This window comes from Ranitomeya variabilis, chromosome 3 (assembly GCF_051348905.1).
Source record: "Ranitomeya variabilis isolate aRanVar5 chromosome 3, aRanVar5.hap1, whole genome shotgun sequence".
NCBI lineage: Eukaryota > Metazoa > Chordata > Amphibia > Anura > Dendrobatidae > Ranitomeya > Ranitomeya variabilis.
In genome coordinates this window covers 401,267,284-401,293,230 of record NC_135234.1, presented here as the reverse complement: position 1 = coordinate 401,293,230, position 25,947 = coordinate 401,267,284, and the positions used below count along the sequence as shown (strand labels likewise).

The following is a 25,947-nucleotide window of genomic DNA, read 5'->3' as shown; positions in this document are numbered from 1 at the left end:
CACATGAATGAACTTCACACCTTCTTAACTTACATTTTTAGTAGTTTTGTGTATCCAAATGTTAGATCTGTAGCCACAAAGCTGAATTTGCATGTATTTTTTACAAAACATTAATCTGATGCAAAAATTACATGGATATGTCTGACTGCAAAGTGCTGGGTGAAATTTTCACAATCTGTTAGACGTCTACATTCAGAAAATATATTGATTTGGGGGTATACTGTGATTGTTTTATTTTACAATTTACATTCTTTTAACCAAAAACTGTGACCTCAGTTTTTATTGAGAACTATTCAGTAACTAGCACAAATACATTTTAAATATTCCCCTGAAAAGTGTGGAAAGCTGCAAGAATGATCGAATTAAATATAAAACAGTGCAAAATCATTCTAACTGATTATTTACATTAAAAAGGAAATTTCTACAGTATTATTCTAAGTAAAGTGGACACCGAGTTGCCAATTTTCTAAGTAAATATATTTCTAAAAGTTGCTATTGACATTAAATTCTCATCAATTATTGAACAGGCTTACTGAAATTTATTTAACAGTTTGTACAAAAGGCTTTATTGGTTATGACAACTTCAAGACGCCTCAGGTGTGATTTTGGCCTATTCTTCCACACAGACACTCTTCAAATCCTAAAAGTTCAGTGGGCTCCTTCCATGAACTCTGAGCTTTAGTCCATTCCATACATTTCTATTGAATTTAGTTTAGGTTATTGGTGTCAGAGAAAAAAAAACCTTCTAGAATGTGTTTGGGATCATTGTCTTGCTGAAATGCTTTTATACTAAGTCATATTAGGAGACTCGTTAAAGAGTTGACTGTGACTTGTAGGATCGCTACTTCCAACAGGTGGCGCTATAGAGTTCAAGTCCTCTTTTTCTCTGAAGAGGCAATTTGCATAATAAATTTCCCAGAGGAGCATTGCACGGCGAATAAGCCTCCTTACCTTGACAATACCAGAGCTGGTATGACACTGTCCATAAGGAGAAACCTTACCACTTAGACCCCAGTCCAGAGCCTCTCACCTAGCCAAATCAGTTCTCATGCTTCGCACTGACGAGGGCCAACAGCCCGAAACACCGTGTCTGCGAATTGAGATACTGATTTGTTTTTTATCCTAAGTCATATTACAAGACTCGTTAAGGGTTGATTGTGACTTGTAGGATCGCTACTTCCAACAGGTGTCGCTATAGAGTTCAGTCCTCTTTTTTTCTGAAGAGGCAATTTGCACCTTTATTTCATCTTCATCTTCCTAGTAGATGGCAGTAGTGATGAGCGAGTATACTCGTTGCTCGAGATTTCCCGCTCGGGGGTCCTCCGAGTATTTTTTAGTGCTCGGAGATTTCATTTTCAGTGCCGCAGCTGAATGATTTACATCTGTTAGCCAGCATAAGTACATGTGGGGATTCCCTGGCAACCCCCACATGTACTTATGCTGGCTAGTAGCTGTAAATCATTCAGCTGCGGCAAAGAAAACTAAATCTCCGAGCACTAAAAAATACTCGGAGGACCCCCGAGCGTGCTTGGGAAATCTCGAGCAACGAGTATATTCGCTCATCACTAGATGGCAGCAGATTTTTATCTTGGTACATTTGTCCATTCATCCTTCCTTCAATGATATGAAGTTTGCAAGTGCCGTATGCTGAAAAACAGCTCCACACCATGATGTTCCCACCTCCAAACTTCACTGTTATTATTGTGTTTTTGGGGTGATATGCAGTGCCTTTTGGCCTCCAAACGTAGTGTATATTATGGCATCCAAAGACTTCAATTTTGGTCTTATCTAACCAGACTATATTCTTCCAGTATTTCACAGGCCTTTTTAAATGATGCTGAACAAACTTTAAACCTGCTTGAACATGTTTTTTGTTCAGCAATGGTATATTGCATGCATACAGGCCATGCAGGCTGAGGGCATTACTTATAGCTTTCTTTGAAACAATTGTACCTGCTGATTCCAGGTCTTTCTGTAGCTCTCCACAGGTGGTCTGTTATGGACCTGGTGGTTAGGAGCACCCGGAATGACCTGATGAGTAAAACTCAAAATCGGGACTAGCTCTTGGGAAGTGGGAACTCTGCTGACCGCAAACCCTACTCCTATCACACACACTAGAAATAGCCGTGGAGCGTACCTAACTCTCCCTAGACGCCTCTTCACAGCCTAAGAGCTAACTACACCTAAAGATAGAAATAGAAGCCTTACCTTGCCTCAGAGAAATTCCCCAAAGGTAAAGGCAGACCCCCACATATATTGACTGTGAGTTAAGAGGAAAGTCACAAACACAGGAATGAAACAGGTTTTAGCAAAGGAGGCCAGATTTCACTAAATAGTCAGAGGATAGAAAAGGGAACTATGCGGTCAGCACAAAAGACTACAAAAAACCACGCAGAGTAAGCAAAAAGACTCCCCACACCGACTCACGGTGTGGAGGTGCCACTCTGCACCCCCGGAGCTACCAGCTAGCAAAGGAATATCATGATAGCAAGCTGGACAAGAAATTAGCAGTACTAAGAAATATATTCAGGAAGCAGTAACAACAAATGAACTAGCAAAGACTTAGCGTCGGCTGGAGTAGACAGGTCCTCAGAGAAGTCCAAGAGAGATCTGAACCAATACTGAAACAACGACAGCTGGCATGAAGTAACGATCTGAGTGGAGTTAAATAGGGAAGCCAGAATAGCAATAAACAAGAGCAGCTGATAAAGCCAACCTCAGTGACCAGCAGTTCCACTCGAAGCCACCAGAGGGAGTCCAAGAGCAGAACTAACCAAAGTACCATTCATGACCACAGGAGGGAGTCCGAGAACGGAATTCACAACAGTGGTCTTTGGCTCTTGGACAACTCTTCTGATAATTCTTTTTAATTCGTCTGTCTGAAATTTTGCCTGGTCGTTGCTAGTTTAAGGTGAATTGATGTTCTTTCCACTTCCAAATTATGTCCCCAACAGTGCTCACTGGAACCTTCAGTAGTTTAAAAATTCTACTGTAACCAATGCCATCAGTATGTTTTACGACAAAGTTGTGAAGGTCTTGACACAGCTCACTGGTTTTACCCATCATGAGATGTTTCTTTTGTGGCACCTGGGTAATGAGACCCCTTCTTTTTGGCCATCAGTTGAATCAGCTGATATTTTACACAAAGTGGCAGGATTGCTTTCTAATTACTGATAGATTTCAGCTGGTGTCATGACCTTCCATGGCTTTTGCACCTCTTTCTTCATGGCGTCAATATTTTTTTCCCTGTGTAATTTCTCATCATAAACACATAACTTAATTTATAGACATCTATGGTTTGATTTCTTTGCATGTGTGGATTGGATGGGTTGTTACCGACATGTGATGAGAATTTCATGGCAATAAATTCTTTAGAAATATATTTACTTAGAAAAATGGTGACTTGTTAAATACTTCTGTCCCCTGCTGTACATTATTAAATATATTGAGCTGAGCAATTGTAAATGACTTAATCTCACCCAACTAAATTAATGTACAGTAGGCTCTACATCATGGATGACGAAAGAGAATATACTCCCATGTTGACAGCATATGGTATGTAAAAAAGAAACAGATGATCCGCATAAAGACATGGCAGGAAAACAATACTCCTAGTATGTGGTCTAAGGCTTTGTTGCAATCAAAGGAACCATAACTGACTGTGCCAAGCATTTGAGTCCATATACTAGAATTAGTGTTCCTCTGCCATGTTTTTAAAGAGATGAAATAAAGCAGAGTACTGTAACTATTACATTATTGTGATGCCAGACACCAAGATGAGTTGAATAAGCGAGTCCGGATAAGCGAGTACCTTATCTGTTATTAGTATACTGTTTGATAGAAAAAAAAAAATCATACCGTCGTTCCGTTTTGTTTGTTCTCTTGATTCCCATTTTGCTAGTTCCTCTTCAGTCACCTCTTCTCTGGCAACACTGCTCAGTTCATAGGCATCAACATCATGTAGTTTAGGAAGCAAATCTTTAACCCATTCATAGCGGATAGGACACACCGTTCGAACAAATATCTTGGATGTAACCAGAACATTGTGAAATAAAATCCACTCCAGGTGGGCCTCCTGTCCAAACAACTTAAAGGAAAGAATAATGTATTTAAAAAAAATTAGACTATTGCACTGAATAACTCAAAGGCTACCTGCCCTCCAATATCTAGAGGTCAGGAGCTTTTATAATGTACATCAAAGAGAGCGCGGAAGAGAAGAGTGCGTCTCGGGTAAGAGGAGCAGCAGGTAAGTAGTGAGAACAAAGGGGTGGTGGGAAGTGCACATTTCTGCGGCTAGGTTTTGGGTAACATGGGAGTGGGAAATAGGTTTGTGGATGTGAAGGAATGTGAATGTGCTACTAAAAAGACAGTGAATTTTACATGGTAAAATGACAACGCACCACAATGAAAGGAAGGGATCTATGGTTAGGAAACCAGATACGCTGCCATCCAAGTGTGATTGTGTCTGGTTTACTACAGAGGTGATATAAGATACAGAGGTCTATGGGATGAGATGAAAGGAAATTAGGCACACTGCTACTGTGACATTATACACTGTACAGTTGAGGGGCCTAGGCTGGAGATGGGATAGCATGCTATTACTGCTGCTTAGGAGCGTACTACATCATGTCACAGCACTGCACCGATAAAGCAAGCTATTAGAACAATGCTGGAAATCCTTTTATGGAGCGGTAGCAGAAAAATGCATAACGGACTCATTTCTACAAATGGTTTGTCTCATTTATTACTTAGGAACTAAAGGAAGACAACAATGCATCTATTCCAACAAACATCGAACTGCCTATAGTTTCCTTAGTAGTAGACAAGTAACCAACGTGAATCAGCATGTGTCTGTCTATGCTTGGCGTCCAATACTTACAACCGAAGAAGGATGGATATGCACCATGCTGCCATTTCCATCCATTGTGCAGAATGTTCTTCCTATTGACCTACAAGTACAGAACAGAAGCGTACACAATGTAAATTAAGCATTTTACTAACATTTAGACGAATTATTTGCAAATGCATACAGCATGATGCAGAGATCAGAAACACCAGTATTAAATATTTTTACCCAACTTTGATCAATAAATATTACCAAATATTTTTTTCATTCACTATCTTTCACATGCTTTATTCTAAGGGCATTGGTTCTCTCTGCAGTCTTTGCTGTTCCACAATTCAGAGTTAGTGCTAGTTTGTACCACAGCGCATTGGCCTCTCCTTGCTCTATTTAGTAGCAGAAAGGGCGGTCACCGACTCGGAGGGGTCCACCCAGAGCATCCGCCACTTTTAACTGTAATGGTCTTTCTTGCTGCACTACCGCTCTCCGTTCTGTAATCTGCAGGTTGCTTTAAGTGCTGACATCCTGTGTATGCCACGGAGCAATTATATCATCACATCTGTCTGCCCACGCCTAGCCGCTGTATGTCGGAGAACTTGCCAGGATCCGAGGTTAGGTGAGTATGTGATGTTTTTATTTTAATATTACTTGTGATAGGACAATCATACAGCGTGGGGGGCATCATACATCGTGGGGACCATCGTATAGCATGGGGGCTAGTGTGAGAGCCATCACACAGTGTGGAATTTGCTGCAGAGGCATCATACAGTGTGCAGGCATTATATTTTATTTAGGGGTCTGGGAGGTGGTCATACTGTAAATAGGGGAGCAATGAACCCATAATACTGTGTATAGGGGAGCTGTTGACCCATGATACTGTGTATAGGGGAGATGTGGGTCCATAATACTGTGCATAAGGGAGCTGTGGGGGTCCATAGTGTTGAGTACAGGGAAGCTATGGGCTCATCAAACAGTGTACAAGGGAACTCTGAGCCCATTATACTGTTTATAGTGGAGGTGTGGGCCCATTATACCATGAACAGTGGCACTTTGGGCTGATCAAACTGTTTCAGGGGAGTTGTGACCCCATCAAATTGTGTATAGCCTGTTCTATACAGTGGTAGTGCACTTCTACCTTCATTAAGGTGTTAAAAAGCTGATAATTATATCCAATTAGTGCACATAACTGTAAAAATCTGAAAATATCTACATATGTATGTGTTACTTGGAGACAGTTGCCCATGACAATCTAATGGTCACCCATGCATTTATGAATTCTGATTGTCTGCTCTGTTTTAGTAAAACAAAAATGGAGCCATTACATAACTCATGCAAACTAAAGCAGATGGACCCCATTGTTTATTATGAGGTCCGCCTTGATTTGATTATGTCTCAATTTTTAGAATTAAAGAAAAAGCGCATCATACAAATCTTTCTACTTCTGTTGGAAACACTGACAAAAAAGGAACCAAAACAATCATCAAAATAACCAATGGGGTCTCTGTGCTTCAGATTGCATCAGCTATGCCATGGATCCATTTTGAATTCAGTTTTGCTTGTGATCATAGCCATATAACATTCACATAAAAACAAACAACCCGGCATGTGGAAATGAATACTGAGCATGTGCAGTAAGCCCAGACATGAGTGTGGAATAAACCGCCTGAATATTGATTTTGTGACCAGTGTAATATTAGACAGTTGTGGAGTGCTGATTGCCAGTATGGGTCATGCATAGTGTAACCCAATGATCGCTTTTATAACAAACATATGTTAAAATCACTTAAAAAGTTCGTTAAAAAACGCCCTGTGAAATCTCCTTCTTATGTAGTGTGTGTAGCGAACTAGGAGAGACAAGAGTGGACCCTCTGGACCGTGGGGAGCCCTACCCCTGGGCGAGCGACCTAGGAGATAACGACCCCTATACAGGGACCGCAAGGAGCAAGCCCAGAGGTCACTTACCCACGGTGAGATACCAGTAGGGACGGCTCCAGGAAGAGAGATAAACGAAGGCAGGATACTGAGGAAGAATACGGGAAGCAGCTAGAGAGCCCGGAGGGCTGGGAGGCAGGAATGGAGCTGAGCTGAGGGAAGGAAAACAAACCAAAGACCATAGGTAAACTACAGGAAAAGAAGAACGGGGACTGCAGGTAACAACAAGGAGGAAACGGAGTGAACCAGAGAGAACCGGAAGGTAGCACGGTAAGGCACAGAGTGCAGGTACTTGAGCAGGGAATACGAAGGGCCAAACGTAATAGCAAACGTGCTAAAACAATCAGGCACCAGGAAGCAGGAAGAACTACCTTTTATAGGAGGAGCAGGAACAGGATTGGGTGGAAAGAACATGTGACTTCAGGAGGAGGTAACAGAGACGCTGGGCCTGCGAGCTACAGGGAAGCTAGAGCGCCTGCGCAGAGAAAGAACACCTGCAGGGGAGCGTGCAGACCGGGACGCTGGAGCGGTGGAAACGGCGACGCTGGAGCGTGCAGACCGGGACGCTGGAGCGATGGAACGAGGACGCTGGAGCGTAGCGGAGGATGTAACAGTACCCCCCTTCTTATACCCCCCTTTACGAAGAGTAGCAAAAAACCTATTGAGAATACGAGGAGCATCAATGTTCTCCAAGGGCTCCCAGGACCTCTCCTCCGGACCAAAACCCTTCCAGTCCACCAGAAAAAACTCTTTTCCCCGAACCTTTTTAACAGCCAAAATGTCCTTAACCTCAAAAATGTTGTCCGTGCTGGCAGGTTGAGAAGAGGAACAAGAGGGAGAATGAAAACGGTTAAAGACGGCTGGTTTGAGGAGAGAGACATGAAACGTATTGGGTATACGGAGCGAAGCAGGCAATTTCAGCTTGTAGGCGACCTCGTTGACTCGACGTAGAATCTCAAAAGGACCGATGAACCGTGGACCAAGCTTGTAGGAAGGAATCTTGAGTCTGATGAATTTTGAAGAAAGCCAAACTTTGTCACCAGGAGAAAAAGGAGGAGAATCTAAACGCCTCTTGTCTGCTTGTCTCTTCATTCTAGAAGAAGCTAGATTTAAGGTCTCTTTGACCTCGCTCCAGATGGAAGAAAAGTTGAGAGCCGTAGAGTCAGCAGCTGGAACACCAGAGGCAGGAGAAACCGGTAGGGGAACACTTGGATGCCGTCCAAAAACAACAAAAAATGGAGACTTTGCGGAGGATTCGCTGGAATGGTTGTTATAGGCAAACTCCGCCCAAGGAAGTAGTTCGACCCAGTCATTATGGTGAGCATTAGAAAAATGCCGAAGATAAGCAGCCAAGGTTTGGTTGGTACGTTCTGCTTGACCGTTAGTTTGAGGGTGATACGAGGAAGAGAAGTCCAGATTCACCTTTAAAAGTTTGCACAAAGCTCTCCAAAAGCGGGAAGTAAATTGAACCCCTCTGTCTGACACGATGTGCTGAGGAAGACCATGGAATTTGAAGATGTTAAGAATAAAAATGTTAGCCAACTCAGGAGCTGAAGGTAAACCGGATAATGGAATGAAGTGAGCCATCTTAGAGAATCTGTCCACAACGACGAGGATGACCGTGCAGGCGGAAGAGCAAGGTAGATCGGTGATGAAGTCCATTGCGATGTGTTGCCAAGGTGCGGATGGAACAGGAAGAGGAAGGAGATTTCCATGCGGTAGTCGCCTGGGTACCTTGTTTCTGGCACAAGAAGGACAAGAGGCTACGAAGTCCTTTACGTCTTGACGTAAAGTAGGCCACCAATAGTAACGCGAAATGAGAAGAAAAGTCTTTCTAATACCGGCATGACCAGCCAATTTGGAAGAATGGCCCCAAGATAAGACCCTCTTAGTGTCTTCATCCAAGACAAGGGTTTTGCCCGGAGGAGGTTGGAACATCCGTAAAGGGGCTACGGTGACCATCTTAGAAGGGTCAATGATGTAAGCTGGCTCCTCTACGGTATCTGACGATTGGAAGGACCTGGACAGAGCGTCAGCTCTTATGTTTTTGTTGCCGGGCCGAAAACGAAGTTCGAACTCAAAGCGAGCAAAGAACAAGGACCATCTAGCTTGACGTGGATTCAATCTTTGCGCAGTCTGTAGGTAAGTAAGATTCTTGTGATCGGAGAAGATTACAAACGGGTGCACCGAGCCCTCCAGTAGATATCTCCACTCGCCTAGAGCCAATTTGATGGCCAGCAATTCTCGATCTCCAATTGTGTAATTTCGTTCAGAGGGTGAAAAGGCTTTTGAGAAGAAGCCGCACGGTGCCGTTAGACCCTCAGGAGTCTTTTGTGAGAGCACAGCTCCAGCTCCGGTAGAGGAGGCGTCAACTTCCAGAATAAAAGGCTTGTTCACCTCCGGGTGATGCAAGACTGGGGCAGAAGAAAAAGATCTCTTGAGAAGGACAAAGGACTTCTCGGCCTCAGGAGACCAATCCTTGGAGCAGGAACCTTTGCGAGTGAGAGAAGAGAGAGGACGAATCATGGAGGAGAAATGTGGGATGAATTGCCTGTAGTAATTAGCGAATCCGATGAAGCGTTGAATGGCTTTCACTCCGCAGGGCCGTGGCCAGTTAATAATGGCATTCACCTTCTCAGGGTCCATCTTAAGGCCGGAGTCAGAGACAATGTAACCAAGGAAAGGTAGTGAAGTTTGCTCAAACAAGCACTTCTCTATCTTGGCATACAAGTGGTTTTCTCTTAGGCGTTGCAAGACCTCGCGGACACTCCTGCGATGTGACGGAAGATCAGAAGAAAAAATAAGGATATCATCCAAATAAACCAAAACACAAGAGTACAGAAGATCCCGGAACACATCGTTAACGAACTCTTGGAAAACCGCAGGAGCGTTGCAGAGACCGAAAGGCATGACTAAATACTCGTAGTGTCCATCCCGGGTGTTAAAAGCTGTTTTCCACTCATCACCAGAGCGGATCCGGACCAAATTGTAAGCGCCTCGTAAATCCAACTTAGTAAAAATACGAGCGCCACGGAGGCGATCGAAGAGCTCGGGTATAAGGGGCAGAGGATACCGATTCTTAATCGTGATGCTGTTCAAACCCCGATAGTCTATACAAGGTCTTAAGGAACCGTCCTTCTTCTTCACAAAGAAGAACCCTGCTCCAGCAGGGGAGGAGGATTTCCGGATGAATCCTTTAGCTAGGTTCTCTTGTATGTACTCAGACATAGATTTGGTCTCAGCTGCAGAAAGCGGGTAAATCCTTCCCCTAGGTGGAGAACGGCCGGGAAGAAGCTCCACAGGACAATCGTAAGAACGATGGGGAGGAAGATTCTCAGCCTCTCGCTTGTTGAAGACGTCAGCGTAGGACCAGTAAGGAGAAGGTAACCCGTCAGGAACTTCAGCAGGCTGGGTACGAGAAACCGGACATACAGACCGAAGGCAACGATCATGGCACGAAGGACCCCACCGAAGTACATCTCCAGTGCGCCAATTCAGTGTGGGCTCATGTAGTCGAAGCCAAGGGAGACCCAGCAGGAAGGCGTAGGAAAGGTTAGGCAGAACATAAAAAGCGATCTTCTCGCGATGAAGGGCCCCAATTTGTATCTCCACCTCTTCAGTGACGAGGGAAATTGCATCTTGTAAAGGTCTTCCATCCACAGAGGCGATTAGGCGGGGGGTGTCCAAAGAGATTACTGGTACGCGAAGCCTCCGAACCGCCTCAAGACTGATAAAATTGCCTGCCGCTCCAGAATCCACATACGCCACCTCGGAAGATTGATGCTGGTTAGAGAAAAAAAGAATGGAAAGAGTCAAAGGTTGAGAGGAAACGCGGGCACCTAGGGAGGCCTCTCTTACCTGTCCTAGGCGGAAGAGTTTTCCGGTCTGTCAGGGCAACTGCGGAGTAAATGGGTTGCACTACCACAATAGAAGCAGAGGCCCTGGGTGCGTCTCTCTTTGCGGCGTTGTTCCGCCATTTTAACTCGATCCACTTGCATAGGTTCAGAGGTTGGAACAGTAGAGGGAACAGAAACGGGAGCACGAGAAATACTAGACTGACGGAAGGTAGCGGAGACAGGCATAGATCTCCTCTCTCTAGCAGACTCCCGCGAACGCTCCTGGAAGCGGAGGTCGATCCGAGTGGCGAGAGAGATAAGGTCCTCCAAGGTAGTTGGAGTGTCACGACCGGCGAGCTCGTCTTTAATACGGCTGGACAGGCCTCGCCAGAAAGCACCCACAAGAGCCTCATTGTTCCACCCTAACTCCGAGGCCAAAGTACGAAAGCGGATGGCATATTGTCCAACGGAAGAAGAACCCTGACGCAGATTAAAAAGAGACTCGGTCGTAGAGGCTAAACGTCCGGGCTCATCGAAAACTTTCCGAAACGTCTCAAGAAAGTCCTCCAGGTGGCTGACAACGGGATCGTCACGCTCCCATAAGGGGTTCACCCAAGCTAATGCCTCCCCCTCAAGATGAGACACTATGAACGCCACTCTCGCCCGATCTGATGGATACTGAAGTGGGAGAAGCTCAAAGTGGAGGCGGCATTGATTTAAAAAACCCCTGCAAAGTTTTGGATCGCCAGAGTACCTGGGAGGTTTACCCAAACGAGGGGGAGGGTGAGCGGTAGACGGAGAACTGGAGTCAAGGGAAGAGGCTTGTGTGACCACAGCTGGGGCAGACTGGAGATTAAACAAACGGTCATCAATAGAGGCCATATAACTCAGCATGCGGGATTGGGTATCGCGTTGCTGGGCAAGCTCTTGTTGGAGACTAGCTAACTGGGCAGCGTTAACTGGGTCTGAAGTCTGTATCGAGGTAAGGCGGGACTCCATAGACTTCATAAAAGCCATTATGCACCGTTGGTTTTCACGCAAATGGGCTAGCTCTTTCTGGGCCGAGAAAGGGGTACCCGCGGGGTCCATGGCCTGATTGTACTGTAGCGAACTAGGAGAGACAAGAGTGGACCCTCTGGACCGTGGGGAGCCCTACCCCTGGGCGAGCGACCTAGGAGATAACGACCCCTATACAGGGACCGCAAGGAGCAAGCCCAGAGGTCACTTACCCACGGTGAGATACCAGTAGGGACGGCTCCAGGAAGAGAGATAAACGAAGGCAGGATACTGAGGAAGAATACGGGAAGCAGCTAGAGAGCCCGGAGGGCTGGGAGGCAGGAATGGAGCTGAGCTGAGGGAAGGAAAACAAACCAAAGACCATAGGTAAACTACAGGAAAAGAAGAACGGGGACTGCAGGTAACAACAAGGAGGAAACGGAGTGAACCAGAGAGAACCGGAAGGTAGCACGGTAAGGCACAGAGTGCAGGTACTTGAGCAGGGAATACGAAGGGCCAAACGTAATAGCAAACGTGCTAAAACAATCAGGCACCAGGAAGCAGGAAGAACTACCTTTTATAGGAGGAGCAGGAACAGGATTGGGTGGAAAGAACATGTGACTTCAGGAGGAGGTAACAGAGACGCTGGGCCTGCGAGCTACAGGGAAGCTAGAGCGCCTGCGCAGAGAAAGAACACCTGCAGGGGAGCGTGCAGACCGGGACGCTGGAGCGGTGGAAACGGCGACGCTGGAGCGTGCAGACCGGGACGCTGGAGCGATGGAACGAGGACGCTGGAGCGTAGCGGAGGATGTAACAGTGTGTTTGAAGGAAATTACTGTTTTCATGTGCCACCTGTGCCCACCCTCCCTCTCAGTGACTGAGATATCATCATTTCTCCATCTTCCTAGGATTGTTATTATAGTTACCAACCCCCCCCCCAAAAAAAACCCCCGAAAAAAACAAAACTGTGCAGTCACTAAAGCCTGAAGCCTTTCCCCCAGGATTGTTCAGTTACCATGCATTTAAAGGGAACCTATCAGCAGGATTGTGCTGAGTAACCTACAGACACTGTCAGGTTGGCGCTGTTATACTGATTTAATCCGTCTTGGAGTTGTTGTTTAATCTTTATTTGCAGTTTTCAGTTAATGACATGCTCCTGCTCCGGGGCGGCCTGTGGGGGGGGGGGGTGTCTCCATGTGGTGCTCTGATTAGGTATTACCGCATATACTCGAGTATAAGCCGACCCGAGTATAAGCCGACCCCCCCCTAATTTTGCCACAAAAAACTGGGAAAACTTTTTGACTCGAGTATAAGCCTAGGGTAGGAAATGCAGCAGCTACCGGTGAATTTCAAAAATAAAAATAGATGCTCCATACCGTTCATTATTGCCCCATAAGATGCTCCATATAAAGCTGTGCCACATATAATGCTCCATACATTTCATTATGGCCCCATAGATGCTCCATATAAAACTGTGCCATATAGAATGCTCCATACATTTCATTATGGCCCCATAAGATGCTCCATATAAAACTGTGCCACATATAATGCTACATACATTTCATTATTGCCCCATAGATGCGCCACATAAAACGGTGCCACATATAATGCTCCATACTGTTCATTATTGCCCCATAAGATGCTCCATATAAAGCTGTGCCATATATAATGCTCCATACCGTTGATTATTGCCCCATAGATGATCCATATATAGCTGTGCCATATAGAATGCTCTGCACCGTTCATTATGGCCCCATAGATGCTCCATACAAAACTGTGCCATATAGAATGCTCTGCACCATTCATTATGGCCCCATAGATGCTCCATATAAAGCTGTGCAATATATAATGCTGCTGCTGCAATAAAAAAAAAAAAGACATACTCACCTCTCTTGCTGCCCGCAGCTCCTCAGCGTCCCGTCTCGGCGTCTCTCCGCACTGACTGTCCAGGCAAAGGGCGGCGCGCAGACTAGTACGTCATCGCGCCCTCTGACCTGAACAGTCAGAGCAAGAGGACGGGAAGACGGAGCGGCGCCCGGCGTGTGGAACGTGGACAGGTAAATATGTAATACTCACCTGCTCCCGGCGTCCCTGGCTCCTTGTCCCGGACAGATGGTCTCCGGGTGCCGCAGCCTCTTCCTCTGTCAGCGGTCACCGTTACCGCTCATTAGAGAAATGAATATGTGGCTCCACCCCTTTGGGAGTGGAGTCCATATTCATAACTTTAATGAGCGGTCCAACGTGACCGCTGAACAGGGGAAGAGCTGCGGCACCCGAAGACCATGGGACAGGCAGGGGGAGCGCCAGGAGCCCTGGAAGCAGGTGAGTATATGACAGACCTCTCTCCCCCTCACCCGCCGACCGTGACTCGAGTATAAGCCGAGAGGGGCACTTTCAGCCCAAAAATTTGGTCTGAAAATCTCGGCTTATACTCGAGTATATACGGTATTTATTATGCAGACTGCTGACAGGTCACCGATTTCTCACTGACCTGCCCCTTAGTTTACATACTGAATATTATATATATTGGGGAAAAAAAATCCCCTTCAGCAGGCAGGTGCAGGCGGCACCATCTTAGAGGCAATTTTTTTTTCTTTAGCAAGATAGCGCAGCAGCAGCTATAGGATAGCGGATAGCTGCTACTGTGCAGGCACGGCCGATGCCATTTTGAGACACTTTTTTTTTTTTTTTTTTTAAATGAATTTAGCTATAGCATCAAATAAAAGAATTAACTGCACATTACACATGCGATCATACTGCAGCGCAGGTGCCCAAGCCTGCCTGCTGAAGGTGATTTTTTTTCTCAATATCAATAATATGCATTATGTATACTAGGGGGCAGGTCAGTGAGGGATCAGTGACCTGTCAGAAGCCATACTGGTGAATACCTAATCAGAGTACCACATGAAGACCCCTCTACAGGTCGAACCAAAGCACGAGCATATCATTAACTCAAAACCATAAATAAAGATTAAACAACAACCATAAGACTGATTTAATCAGCCAAAGCGTCATTTTAACCAGTATAACGTACCTGAAAAAAGCTTGTAGGTTACTCAGCAAATTCTGCTGACATGTTCCCTTTAACAAGCAGTCAGTGACTGAAGCATTTAAAAAGGACCCATCACTTGCACAAAAAAACTGAGTAAATAGAATATAATAAAATAAAATTGAGTTTATACCGTGTATAAATCCCTGAGTCCCTGATTCTGCCATGTAACTACATTACACAGATATTCAAATTTGCTTTTTACAGGGCGCACTCCATGAAATCTTGGCTTTGCAGTCCAACTGGTCATTTCTTCAGAGTCTTCTCTTGGGGCAGAGTCTTTCACCCCTTGCTCCCAGACGCTGCCAAAATCATAGCAGCATCTGAGAATGATAGTGTGTTACATCAATTGGTGAGCTGTGATTGGCAGCATTTGTGATGGAGGAGTGAAAATGCAACCCTAAAGAGAAAACTCTGAAGAAACGCCCAGTTGGATGACATAGCAGAGATTTCACATGGTGTGCTCCAGAAGAAACAAATGCAAACATCTCTGCAATGGAGTGACATAGTGTAAAACAGAAAAGAGCAGGAGAATCAGGGCCTCAGGGATTTGTAAAAGTTATTTACCGTATATACTCGAGTATAAGCCGAGATTTTCAGCCCACTTTTTTGGGCTGAAAGTCTCCCTCTCGGCTTATACTCGAGTCATACCCAGAGGTCAGCAGGGGAGGGGGAGCGGGAGCTGTCTGAAAATACTCACCTAGTCCAGGCGCGGTCCCTGCAGGTCCCTGGCTTCCCCGGCGCCGGCAGCAGCAGCTTCAGCTTCTTCCTGTGCTGAGCGGTCACATGGTACCGCTCATTACAGTAAATGAATATGCGGCTCCACCTCCCCTAGGGGTGGAGCCGCATATTCATTACTGTATTGAGCGGTACCATGTGACCGCTCAGTACAGTTAGAAGCTGCGGCATCGGGGAAGCAGGGACTGCACAGCGCCAGGACCAGGTGAGTATACGGGGAGGGGAGCGCAGTGCTGCGCGATAGTCACCTTTCCTCGTTCCGGGCGCCGATCTTTCTTCAGCAGTGACGCTCAGGTCAGAGGGCGCGGTGACGTAGTTAGTGCGCGCCCTCTGCTGAACGTCGGTGCTGAACATGGAGTGGCGCCGGAACGAGGTGCGGGTGACTATTGAAAGTGCCGGGGGCCTGACCGACGGAGAGGTGAGTATGTGATTTTTTTTTTTATCGCAGCAAATGGGGCAAATATCTGTATGGGGCATCTATGGGGCCATAATGTTTGTGCAGCACTATATGGGGCCATAACGTTTGTGCAGCACTATATGGGGCCATAACGTTTGTGCAGCACTATATGGGGCCATAATGTTTGTGCAGCACTATATGGGGCCATAATGTTTGTGCAGCACTATATGGGGGTCATAATGTTTGTGCAGCACTATATGGGCCCATAATGTTTGTGCAGCACTATATGGGGGCCATAACGTTTGTGCAGCACTATATGGGGCCATAACGTTTGTGCAGCACTATATAGGGCCATAACATTTGTGCAGCACTATATGGGGCCATAATGTTTGTGCAGCACTATATGGGGCCATAATGTTTGTGCAGCACTATATGGGCCCATAATGTTTGTGCAGCACTATATGGGGGCCATAATGTTTGTGCAGCACTATATGGGGGCCATAACGTTTGTGCAGCACTATATGGGGGGCCATAACGTTTGTGCAGCACTATATGGGGCAAGTGTCTGTATGGGGCCATAATTAACGTTTGTAGGGCACTACAGTATATGGGGCAAGTGTCTGTATGGAGCATCTTATAGGGCCATAATCAAGGTTTGTGCAGCACTATATGGGGCAAATATCTTTATAGAGCATCTTATGGGGCCATAATCAGCATTTGTGCAGCATTATATTGGGCAAATGTGTCTATGGAGCATCTTATGGGGCCTTTATTAACCTTTATGCAGGATTATATGGGGTATATTTTAATATGGAACATCTTATAGGGCCATCATGAACTGTATGGAGCATTATATGGGGCTCCTGATTCAATATGGATATTCAAAAACACTTAACCTACTGATGTCTCAATTAATTTTACTTTTATTGGTATCTATTTTTTCTTTTGACATTTACCGGTAGCTGCTGCATTTCCCACCCTAGGCTTATACTCGAGTCATTAACCCCTTCACCCCCAAGGGTGGTTTGCACGTTAATGACCGGGCCAATTTTTACAATTCTGACCACTGTCCCTTTATGAGGCTATAACTCTGGAACGCTTTGACGGATCTTGGCGATTCTGACATTGTTTTCTCGTGACATATTGTACTTCATGTTAGTGGTAAAATTTATTCGATATAACTTGCATTTATTTGTGAAAAAAACGAATATTTGGCGAAAATTTTGAAAATTTCGCAATTTTCCAACTTTGAATTTTTATGCCCTTAAATCACAGACATATGTCACGCAAAATACTTAATAAGTAACATTTCCCACATGTCTACTTTACATCAGTACAATTTTGGAACCAAAATTTTTTTTTGTGACGGAGTTATAAGGGTTAAAAGTTGACCAGCAATTTCTCATTTTTACAACACCATTTTTTTTTAGGGACCACATCTCATTTGAAGTCATTTTGAGGGGTCTATATGATAGAAAATACTCAAGTGTGACACCATTCTAAAAACTGCACCCCTCAAGGTGCTCAAAACCACATTCAAGAAGTTTATTAACCCTTCAGGTGTTTCACAGGAATTTTTTGAATGTTTAAATAAAAATGAGCATTTAACTTTTTTTCACACACAATTTATTTCAGCTCCAATTTGTTTTATTTTACCAAGGGTAACAGGAGAAAATGGACCCCCAAAGTTGTTGTACAATTTGTCCTGAGTACGCTGATACCCCATATGTGAGGGTAAACCACTGTTTGGGCGTATGGCAGAGCTCGGAAGGAAAGGAGCGCCATTTGACTTTTCAATGCAAAATTGACTGGAATTGAGATGGGACGCCATGTTGCGTTTGGAGAGCCCCTGATGTGCCTAAACACTGAAACCCCCTACAAGTGACACCATTTTGGAAAGTAGACCCCCTAAGGAACTTATCTTGATGTGTGGTGAGCACTTTGACCCACCAAGTGCTTCACAGAAGTTTATAATGCAGAGCCGTAAAAATAAAAAATCATATTTTTTCACAAAAATGATCTTTTTGCCCCCAATTTTTTATTTTCCCAAGGGTAAGAGAAGAAATTGGACCCCAAAAAATGTTGTGCAATTTGTCCTGAGTACGATGATACCCCATATGTGGGTGTAAACCATTGTTTGGGCGCATGGCAGAGCTTGGAAGGGAAGGAGCGCCATTTGACTTTTCAATGCAAAATTGACTGGAATTGAGATGGGACGCCATGTTGCGTTTGGAGAGCCCCTGATGTGCCTAAACATTGAAACTCCCTACAAGTGACACCATTTTGGAAAGTAGACCCCCTAAGGAACTTATCTAGATGTGTGGTGAGCACTTTGACCCACCAAGTGCTTCACAGAAGTTTATAATGCAGAGCCGTAAAAATAAAAAATCATATTTTTTCACAAAAATGATCTTTTTGCCCCCAATTTTTTATTTTCCCAAGGGTAAGAGAAGAAATTGGACCCCAAAAAATGTTGTGCAATTTGTCCTGAGTACGCTGATACCCCATATGTGGGTGTAAACCATTGTTTGGGCGCATGGCAGAGCTTGGAAGGGAAGGAGCGCCATTTGACTTTTCAATGCAAAATTGACTGGAATTGAGATGGGACGCCATGTTGCGTTTGGAGAGCCCCTGATGTGCCTAAACATTGAAACTCCCTACAAGTGACACCATTTTGGAAAGTAGACCCCCTAAGGAACTTATCTAGATGTGTGGTGAGCACTTTGACCCACCAAGTGCTTCACAGAAGTTTATAATGCAGAACCGTAAAAATAAAAAATCATATTTTTTCACAAAAATGATCTTTTTGCCCCCAATTTTTTATTTTCCCAAGGGTAAGAGAAGAAATTGGACCCCAAAAAATGTTGTGCAATTTGTCCTGAGTACGCTGATACCCCATATGTGGGTGTAAACCATTGTTTGGGCGCATGGCAGAGCTTGGAAGGGAAGGAGCGCCATTTGACTTTTCAATGCAAAATTGACTGGAATTGAGATGGGACGCCATGTTGCGTTTGGAGAGCCCCTGATGTGCCTAAACACTGAAACCCCCTACAAGTGACACCATTTTGGAAAGTAGACCCCCTAAGGAACTTATCTTGATGTGTGGTGAGCACTTTGACCCACCAAGTGCTTCACAGAAGTTTATAATGCAGAGCCGTAAAAATAAAAAATCATATTTTTTCACAAAAATGATCTTTTCGCCCCCAATTTTTTATTTTCCCAAGGGTAAGAGAAGAAATTGGACCCCAAAAAATGTTGTGCAATTTGTCCTGAGTACGCTGATACCCCATATGTGGGTGTAAACCATTGTTTGGGCGCATGGCAGAGCTTGGAAGGGAAGGAGCGCCATTTGACTTTTCAATGCAAAATTGACTGGAATTGAGATGGGACGCCATGTTGCGTTTGGAGAGCCCCTGATGTGCCTAAACATTGAAACTCCCTACAAGTGACACCATTTTGGAAAGTAGACCCCCTAAGGAACTTATCTAGATGTGTTTTGAGAGCTTTGAACCCCCAAGTGTTTCACTACAGATTATAACGCAGAGCCGTGAAAATAATTTTTATTTTTTTTCTCAAAAATGATTTTTTAGCACCCAGCTTTGTATTTTTACAAGGGTAACAGAATAAATTGGACACCAAAATTTGTTTTCCAATTTGTCCTGAGTACGCTGATACCCCATATGTGGGGGGGAACCACTGTTTGGGCGCATGACAGAGCTCGGAAGGGAAGGAGCGCCATTTGGAATGCAGACTTAAATGGATTGGTCAGCAGCCGTCACGTTGCATTTGCAGAGCCCCTGATGTACCCAAACAGTACAAACCCCCCACAAGTGACCCCATATTGGAAACTAGACCTCCCAAAGAACTTATCTAGATGTGTTTTGAGAACTTTGAACCCCCAAGTGTTTCACTAAAGTTTATAGCGCAAAGCCGTGAAAATAAAAATTCTTTTTTTTTTTCACAAAAATGATTTTTTAGCCCCCAGTTTTGTATTTTCACAAGGGTAACAGGATAAATTAGACCCCAAAAGTTGTTGTCCAATTTGTCCTGAGTACGCTGATACCCCATATGTGGGGGGGAACCACTGTTTGGGTGCATGACAGAGCTCGGAAGGGAAGGAGCGCCATTTGGAATGCAGCCTTAAATGGATTGGTCTGCAGGCGTCACGTTGCATTTGCAGAGCCCCTGATGTACCCAAACAGTACAAACCCCCCACAAGTGACCCCATATTGGAAACTAGACCTCCCAAGGAACTTATCTAGATGTGTTGTGAGAACTTTGAACCCCCAAGTGTTTCACTACAGTTTATAACGCAGAGCCGTGAAAATAAAACATCTTTTTTTTCCCACAAAAATGATTTTTAGCCCCCCAAATTTTTATTTTCCTAAGGATAACAAGAGAACTTGGACCACAGAAGTTGTTGTTCAATTTGTCCCGAGTACGCTGATAACACATATGTTGGGGTAAACCCCTTTTTGGGCGCACGGGAGAGCTCGGAAGGGAAGGAGCACTGTTTTACTTTTTCAACGCAGAATTGGCTGGAATTGAGATTGGACGCCATGTCGCGCTTGTAGAGCCCCTGATGTGCCTGGACAGTGGAAACTCCCCAATTCTACCTGAAACCCTAACCCAAACACACCCCTAACCCTAATCCCAACGGTAACCCTAACCACACCCCTAGCCCTGACACACCCATAATTCTAATCCCAACCCTAATCCAAACGTAAATGTAATCCAAACCCTAACCCTAACTTTAGCCCCAACCCTAACTTTAGCCCCAACCCTAACTTTACCTCCAACCCTAGCCCTAACCCTAACCCTACCCCTAACCCTAAACGTGACTGAAATACGTGGCACTGAAATACGTGGCACTGAAATACGTGGCACTGAAATACGTGGCACTGAAATACGTGGCACTGAAATACGTGGCACTGAAATACGTGATACGTGGCACTTAAATACGTGGCACTGAAACACGTGGCACTGAAATACGTGATACGTGGCACTGAAATACGTGGCACTGAAATACGTGGCACTGAAATACGTGGCACTGAAATACGTGGCACTGAAATACGTGGCACTGAAATACGTGGCACTGAAATACGTGGCACTGAAATACGTGATACGTGGCACTTAAATACGTGGCACTGAAACACGTGGCACTGAAATACGTGATACGTGGCACTGAAATACGTGGCACTGAAATACGTGGCACTGAAATACGTGGCACTGAAATACGTGGCACTGAAATACGTGGCACTGAAATACGTGGCACTGAAATACGTGGCACTGAAATACGTGATACGTGGCACTTAAATACGTGGCACTGAAACACGTGGCACTGAAATACGTGATACGTGGCACTGAAATACGTGGCACTGAAATACGTGGCACTGAAATACGTGGCACTGAAATACGTGGCACTGAAATACGTGATACGTGGCACTGAAATACGTGGCACTGAAATACGTGGCACTGAAATACGTGGCACTGAAATACGTGATACGTGGCACTGAAATACGTGGCACTGAAATACGTGGCACTGAAATACGTGGCACTGAAATACGTGGCACTGAAATACGTGGCACTAAAATATGTGGCACTGAAATACGTGATACGTGGCACTGAAATACGTGATACGTGGCACTGAAATATGTGATACGTGGCACTGAAATACGTGGCACTGAAACACGTGGCACTGAAATACGTGGCACTGAAATACGTGGCACTGAAATACGTGACACTATGACTGTCAGAAAATGTTCATTAAACGGTTAGGGGTGAGGTTAGGGGTAGAGTTAGGGTTAGGGTTTGGATCCCTTTATCACCTTGATGGTGGTGGGTGGCTTTTCAGTGTGTTTAAATGCATGCGTTTTTAACGCAAACAAACGCATGTGCTTAAAAACGCAAGAAAATACTGCAGGTTGTATTTCTGAAAATGAACGCATGCAGAAAAAAAACGCATGCGTTTGAAAACGCGACCAAACGCGTACAAAAAAACCGCATGCGTTTTCAATGTTAAATATAGGGAAAAAACGCATGCGTTTTTTTGTGCAAAAAACGCTGCAGACAAAAACGCAAGTGTGAAACCAGCGACGCTTTTTATAGCAAAAAAGTTTTTGCGTCTCCACATTTTGAGACCTATAATTTTTCCACATTTTGCTCCACAGAGTCATGTGAGGTCTTGTTTTTTGCGGGACGAGTTGACGTTTTTATTGGTAACATTTTCGGACACGTGACCGTTTTTGATCGCTTTTTATTCCGATTTTTGTGAGGCAGAATGACCAAAAACCAGCTATTCATGAATTTCTTTTGGGGGAGGCGTTTATACCGTTCCGCGTTTGGTAAAATTGATAAAGCAGTTTTATTCTTCGGGTCAGTACGATTACAGCGATATCTCATTTATATCATTTTTTTATGTTTTGGCGCTTTTATACGATAAAAACTAAAATATAGAAAAAATAATTATTTTCGTATCGCTTTATTCTCAGGACTATAACTTTTTTATTTTTTTGCTGATAATGTTGTATGGCGGCTTGTTTTTTGCGGGACAAGATGACGTTTTCAGCGGTACCATGGATATTTATATCAGTCTTTTTGATCGCGTGTTATTCCACTTTTTGTTCGGCGGTATGGTAATAAAGCGTTGTTTTTTGCCTCGTTTTTTTTTTTTTTTTCTTACGGTGTTTACTGAAGGGGTTAACTAGTGGGGCAGTTTTATAGGTTGGGTCGTTACGGACGCGGCGATACTAAATATGTGTACTTTTATTGTTTTGTTTTTTTTATTTAGATAAAGAAATGTATTTATGGGAATAATATATATTTTTTTTTTATTATTTATTTAGGATTTTTTTTTTTTTTTTTTTTTACACATGTGGAAAATTTTTTTTTTAACTTTTTTACTTTGTCCCAGGGGGGGACATGACAGATCGATGATCTGGCAGTGTGCACAGCACTCTGCCAGATCGACGATCTGCTGTGCAGGGCTGCAGGCTTACCAAGTGTCTGCTCTGAGCAGACACTCGGTAAGCCACCTCCTTCCCTGCAGGACCCGGATGCCGCGGCCATCTTGGATCCGGGACCTGCAGCCAGGAAGGAGGTAGGAGACCCTCGCAGCAACGCGATCACATCGCGTTGCTCCGGGGGTCTCAGGGAAGCCCGCAGGGAGCCCCCTCCCTGCGCGATGCTTCCCTATACCGCCGGTACACTGCGATCATGTTTGATCGCGGTGTGCCGGGGGTTAATGTGCCGGGGGCGGTCCGTGACCGCTCCTGGCACATAGTGCCGGATGTCAGCTGCGATATGCAGCTGACACCCGGCCGCGATCGGCCGCGCTCCCCCCGTGAGCGCCGCTGATCGGTGATGACGTACTATCCCGTCGGCGGTCATACGGGCCCACCCCACCTCGACGGGATAGTACGTCAAATGTCGGGAAGGGGTTAAGTTTTCCCAGTTTTTTGTGGCAAAATTAGGGGGGTCGGCTTATACTCAGGTCGGCTTATACTCGAGTATATACGGTAACTCAATTTTTTGATCAAATGACATGCTTTTGAATGCTTTCCAATACCTCAAAATTAATGCTGTGATCTGCATGGGATCAAGTCTGACTGACAGAGAGGCAGCCATTTGGGATGAGCGAATAGCTTTGGGTAGCTCCTTATCCGAATAGCTATAGCGCTTACCGAATAGCTGCAGCGGGAACCTGGATACCTGGAGCGCTCCAGATAATCAGCTGTTCGGCGCCGCAGCTGCATGTGTCACGGCTGTGTGACAGTCACAACACCCAGGCTCTCCATGCATGTGTTGTGACTGTCACACAGCCGCGACACATGCAGCTGCGGAGCCGAACAGCTGATCAGCAGGAGCGCTCCAGGAATCCGGGTTCCTGATGCAGCTATTCGGATAAGGCTACTTTCACACTAGCGTCGTACGACGCAAGTCGCAATGCGACGTGCCGACGCATGCAGTGAAAAAAAAACACAACGGGGGCAGCGAATGCAGTTTTTAAACGCATCCGCTGCCCCATTGTGATGTCCGGGGAGGAGGGGGCGGAGATCCGGCCGCGCATGCGCGGTCGGAAATGGCGGACACGACGCACAAAAAAAGTTACATGTAACTTTTTTTGTACCGACGGTCCGCCACAACACGATGCATCCGTCGCACGACGGATGCAAAATGTGGCAATCCGTCGCAATGCGTCGCTAAAGCAAGTGTATGGAGAAAAAAACGCATCCTGCAGACAATTTTGCAGGATGCGTTTTTTCTCCAAAACGACGCATTGTGACGTGCGTCGTACAACGCTAGTGTGAAAGCAGCCTAAGGAGTTATCCAAAGCTATTCGCTTATCACTAGCAGCCATCATTTACTCAGCAGTGCTCGCTGTCAGCCTGCAGTCTCTGATAAGAGGAATACTGTCAACCTGCTAACCGCTGCTCCACTAATCGGCGCTTGTGCTGCAGAGGAGAGGAAATAGCAATGCTCATCTTTATACTTCCGTGCTCCAACTCTCTGCCTCATTGGAACCCTCTCTGAAAGCTGCCAATTTTGCTATTAGTCCACTGTGGGGTGTCGAAGCTGGATGGGGGGGCCCTAGGCACTAGCGGAAAATATGGCCCTGGAAATTTGTAGACAATATATAGATAAATAGTTTTTATTTGCCTTTTGTTGTCTAATAAATCAGGAGACTATGTATGAATAGTATGGAAAATAATAATATTAACTGCCTTACTTTCTAGCCACATTCGAAAAAAATCCAGCACATAGACATCGCTGAAGTATCTCATTCTTGGGAATATCACTGCTCTGCACTGGAAAATTCTTTAGCTAAATAAATACATATGGGTAGTAGAGGCATTAGTGTTAAACACACATATAAGTTTCTATATATAAATCTTTAAAAGATCAGAAATAAAGGAAAGATGCACAGATACATTTGTTTCTATCAGAAGAAAAGCTAGTATTGGAGAACAAGTGGATAAGTATGGTGCACGACATCACAATAATATATTATTAGGCTGGTTTATCATTGTACAGTCATTGCCAAAAATTGAGAGACCCAAATTTTGTTTTTCACAGTTTTTTTTGCTTCAGTTTTCAGAGTAGCAATTTGCTTTAACTATAGATTGTTATGAATAGTGATCAGATGAATTGCAAAAAATTGCAAAGTCATTCCTTGCCTTAAAAATTAACTTAATCACAAAAACGTCATTTCCACTGAATTTCAACTCTGCCACAAAATTACCTACTTGCATCATATCAGTGAACTTCTCATTAGTTCAGGAGAAAGTGTTAACAAGGACAAATAAATTGGCACCACTTTGCCATGCTGACTGAATTATAACAGCAGACTGGCTGATTTAGGCCAAGTTCACACGTTCAGTATTTGGCCAGTATTTTACATCAGTATCTGTAAGCCAAAACCAGGAGTGGAACAATCAGAGGAAAAGTATAATAGAAACATGTGCACCACTTCTGTATTTATCACCAGCTCCTGATTTTGGATTATAAATACGGATGCAAAATACTGACCAAGTACTGAACATGTGAACATGGCCTAAAAAAGGGGCTGATGCGTGAAATCATCATCTTCTACTGTTAATGCTTACCTCCAAGTAAACACACCAATTCTTCATTTCCTTGCATCAAAAGGGCTTTACAGGCAAGCACATTGCTGCTTGTAAAATGGTCGCTAAAATCAACCATTCATTGGATCATCAAGAACTTCAAAGAAAGTTTCAACTGCTGCAAATACGGTAAGACTTCGTGGTTCCCAGGAAAGTTTAGGAAGGCCACAATGTCTCCTAAAGAGGATTCACCTATGGGATAGATTCAACACCAGTGCAGAGTTTACTCAGGAATAGTCCATGAGCCAAGAACCAAATTTGACGATATCGGTACCAAGCGGAGTGACTAATTCTCTTTGGTATTTTTAGGTAGATGCATGTCTGTAGTTTATTTTTTGATATGATAGCCCTTACATATACGTAGCTTATTAACCCCTTCAGCCCTAGGCCTATTTGTACCCAAGTGCCTAAGCCAATCTGACCTGTGCCACTTCATGGGCTAATAACTTTGGAACGCTTTCACCTATCCAAGCCATTCTGAGATTGTTTTCTCGTGACATATTGTACTTCACGTCAGTGCTAAATGGGAGTCA

General features: G+C 44.6%; 1 protein-coding gene across 4 annotated transcripts in view; it reads right to left on the bottom strand.

Annotated features, from left to right (window-relative positions):
* Positions 1 to 25,947, bottom strand: part of DHX40 (DEAH-box helicase 40) — a 187,302-nt gene that overhangs the window by 8,983 nt on the left and 152,372 nt on the right. For all 4 annotated transcript variants that reach the window (XM_077296171.1, XM_077296173.1, XM_077296174.1 and 1 more), the window contains exons 15-17: positions 24,520 to 24,614; positions 4,880 to 4,949; positions 3,859 to 4,087 (exon numbers count right to left, since the gene is read on the bottom strand). In XM_077296171.1, coding sequence (XP_077152286.1) covers positions 3,859 to 4,087; positions 4,880 to 4,949; positions 24,520 to 24,614 — 394 coding nt within the window. The remainder of the gene's footprint in view (positions 1 to 3,858; positions 4,088 to 4,879; positions 4,950 to 24,519; positions 24,615 to 25,947) is intronic.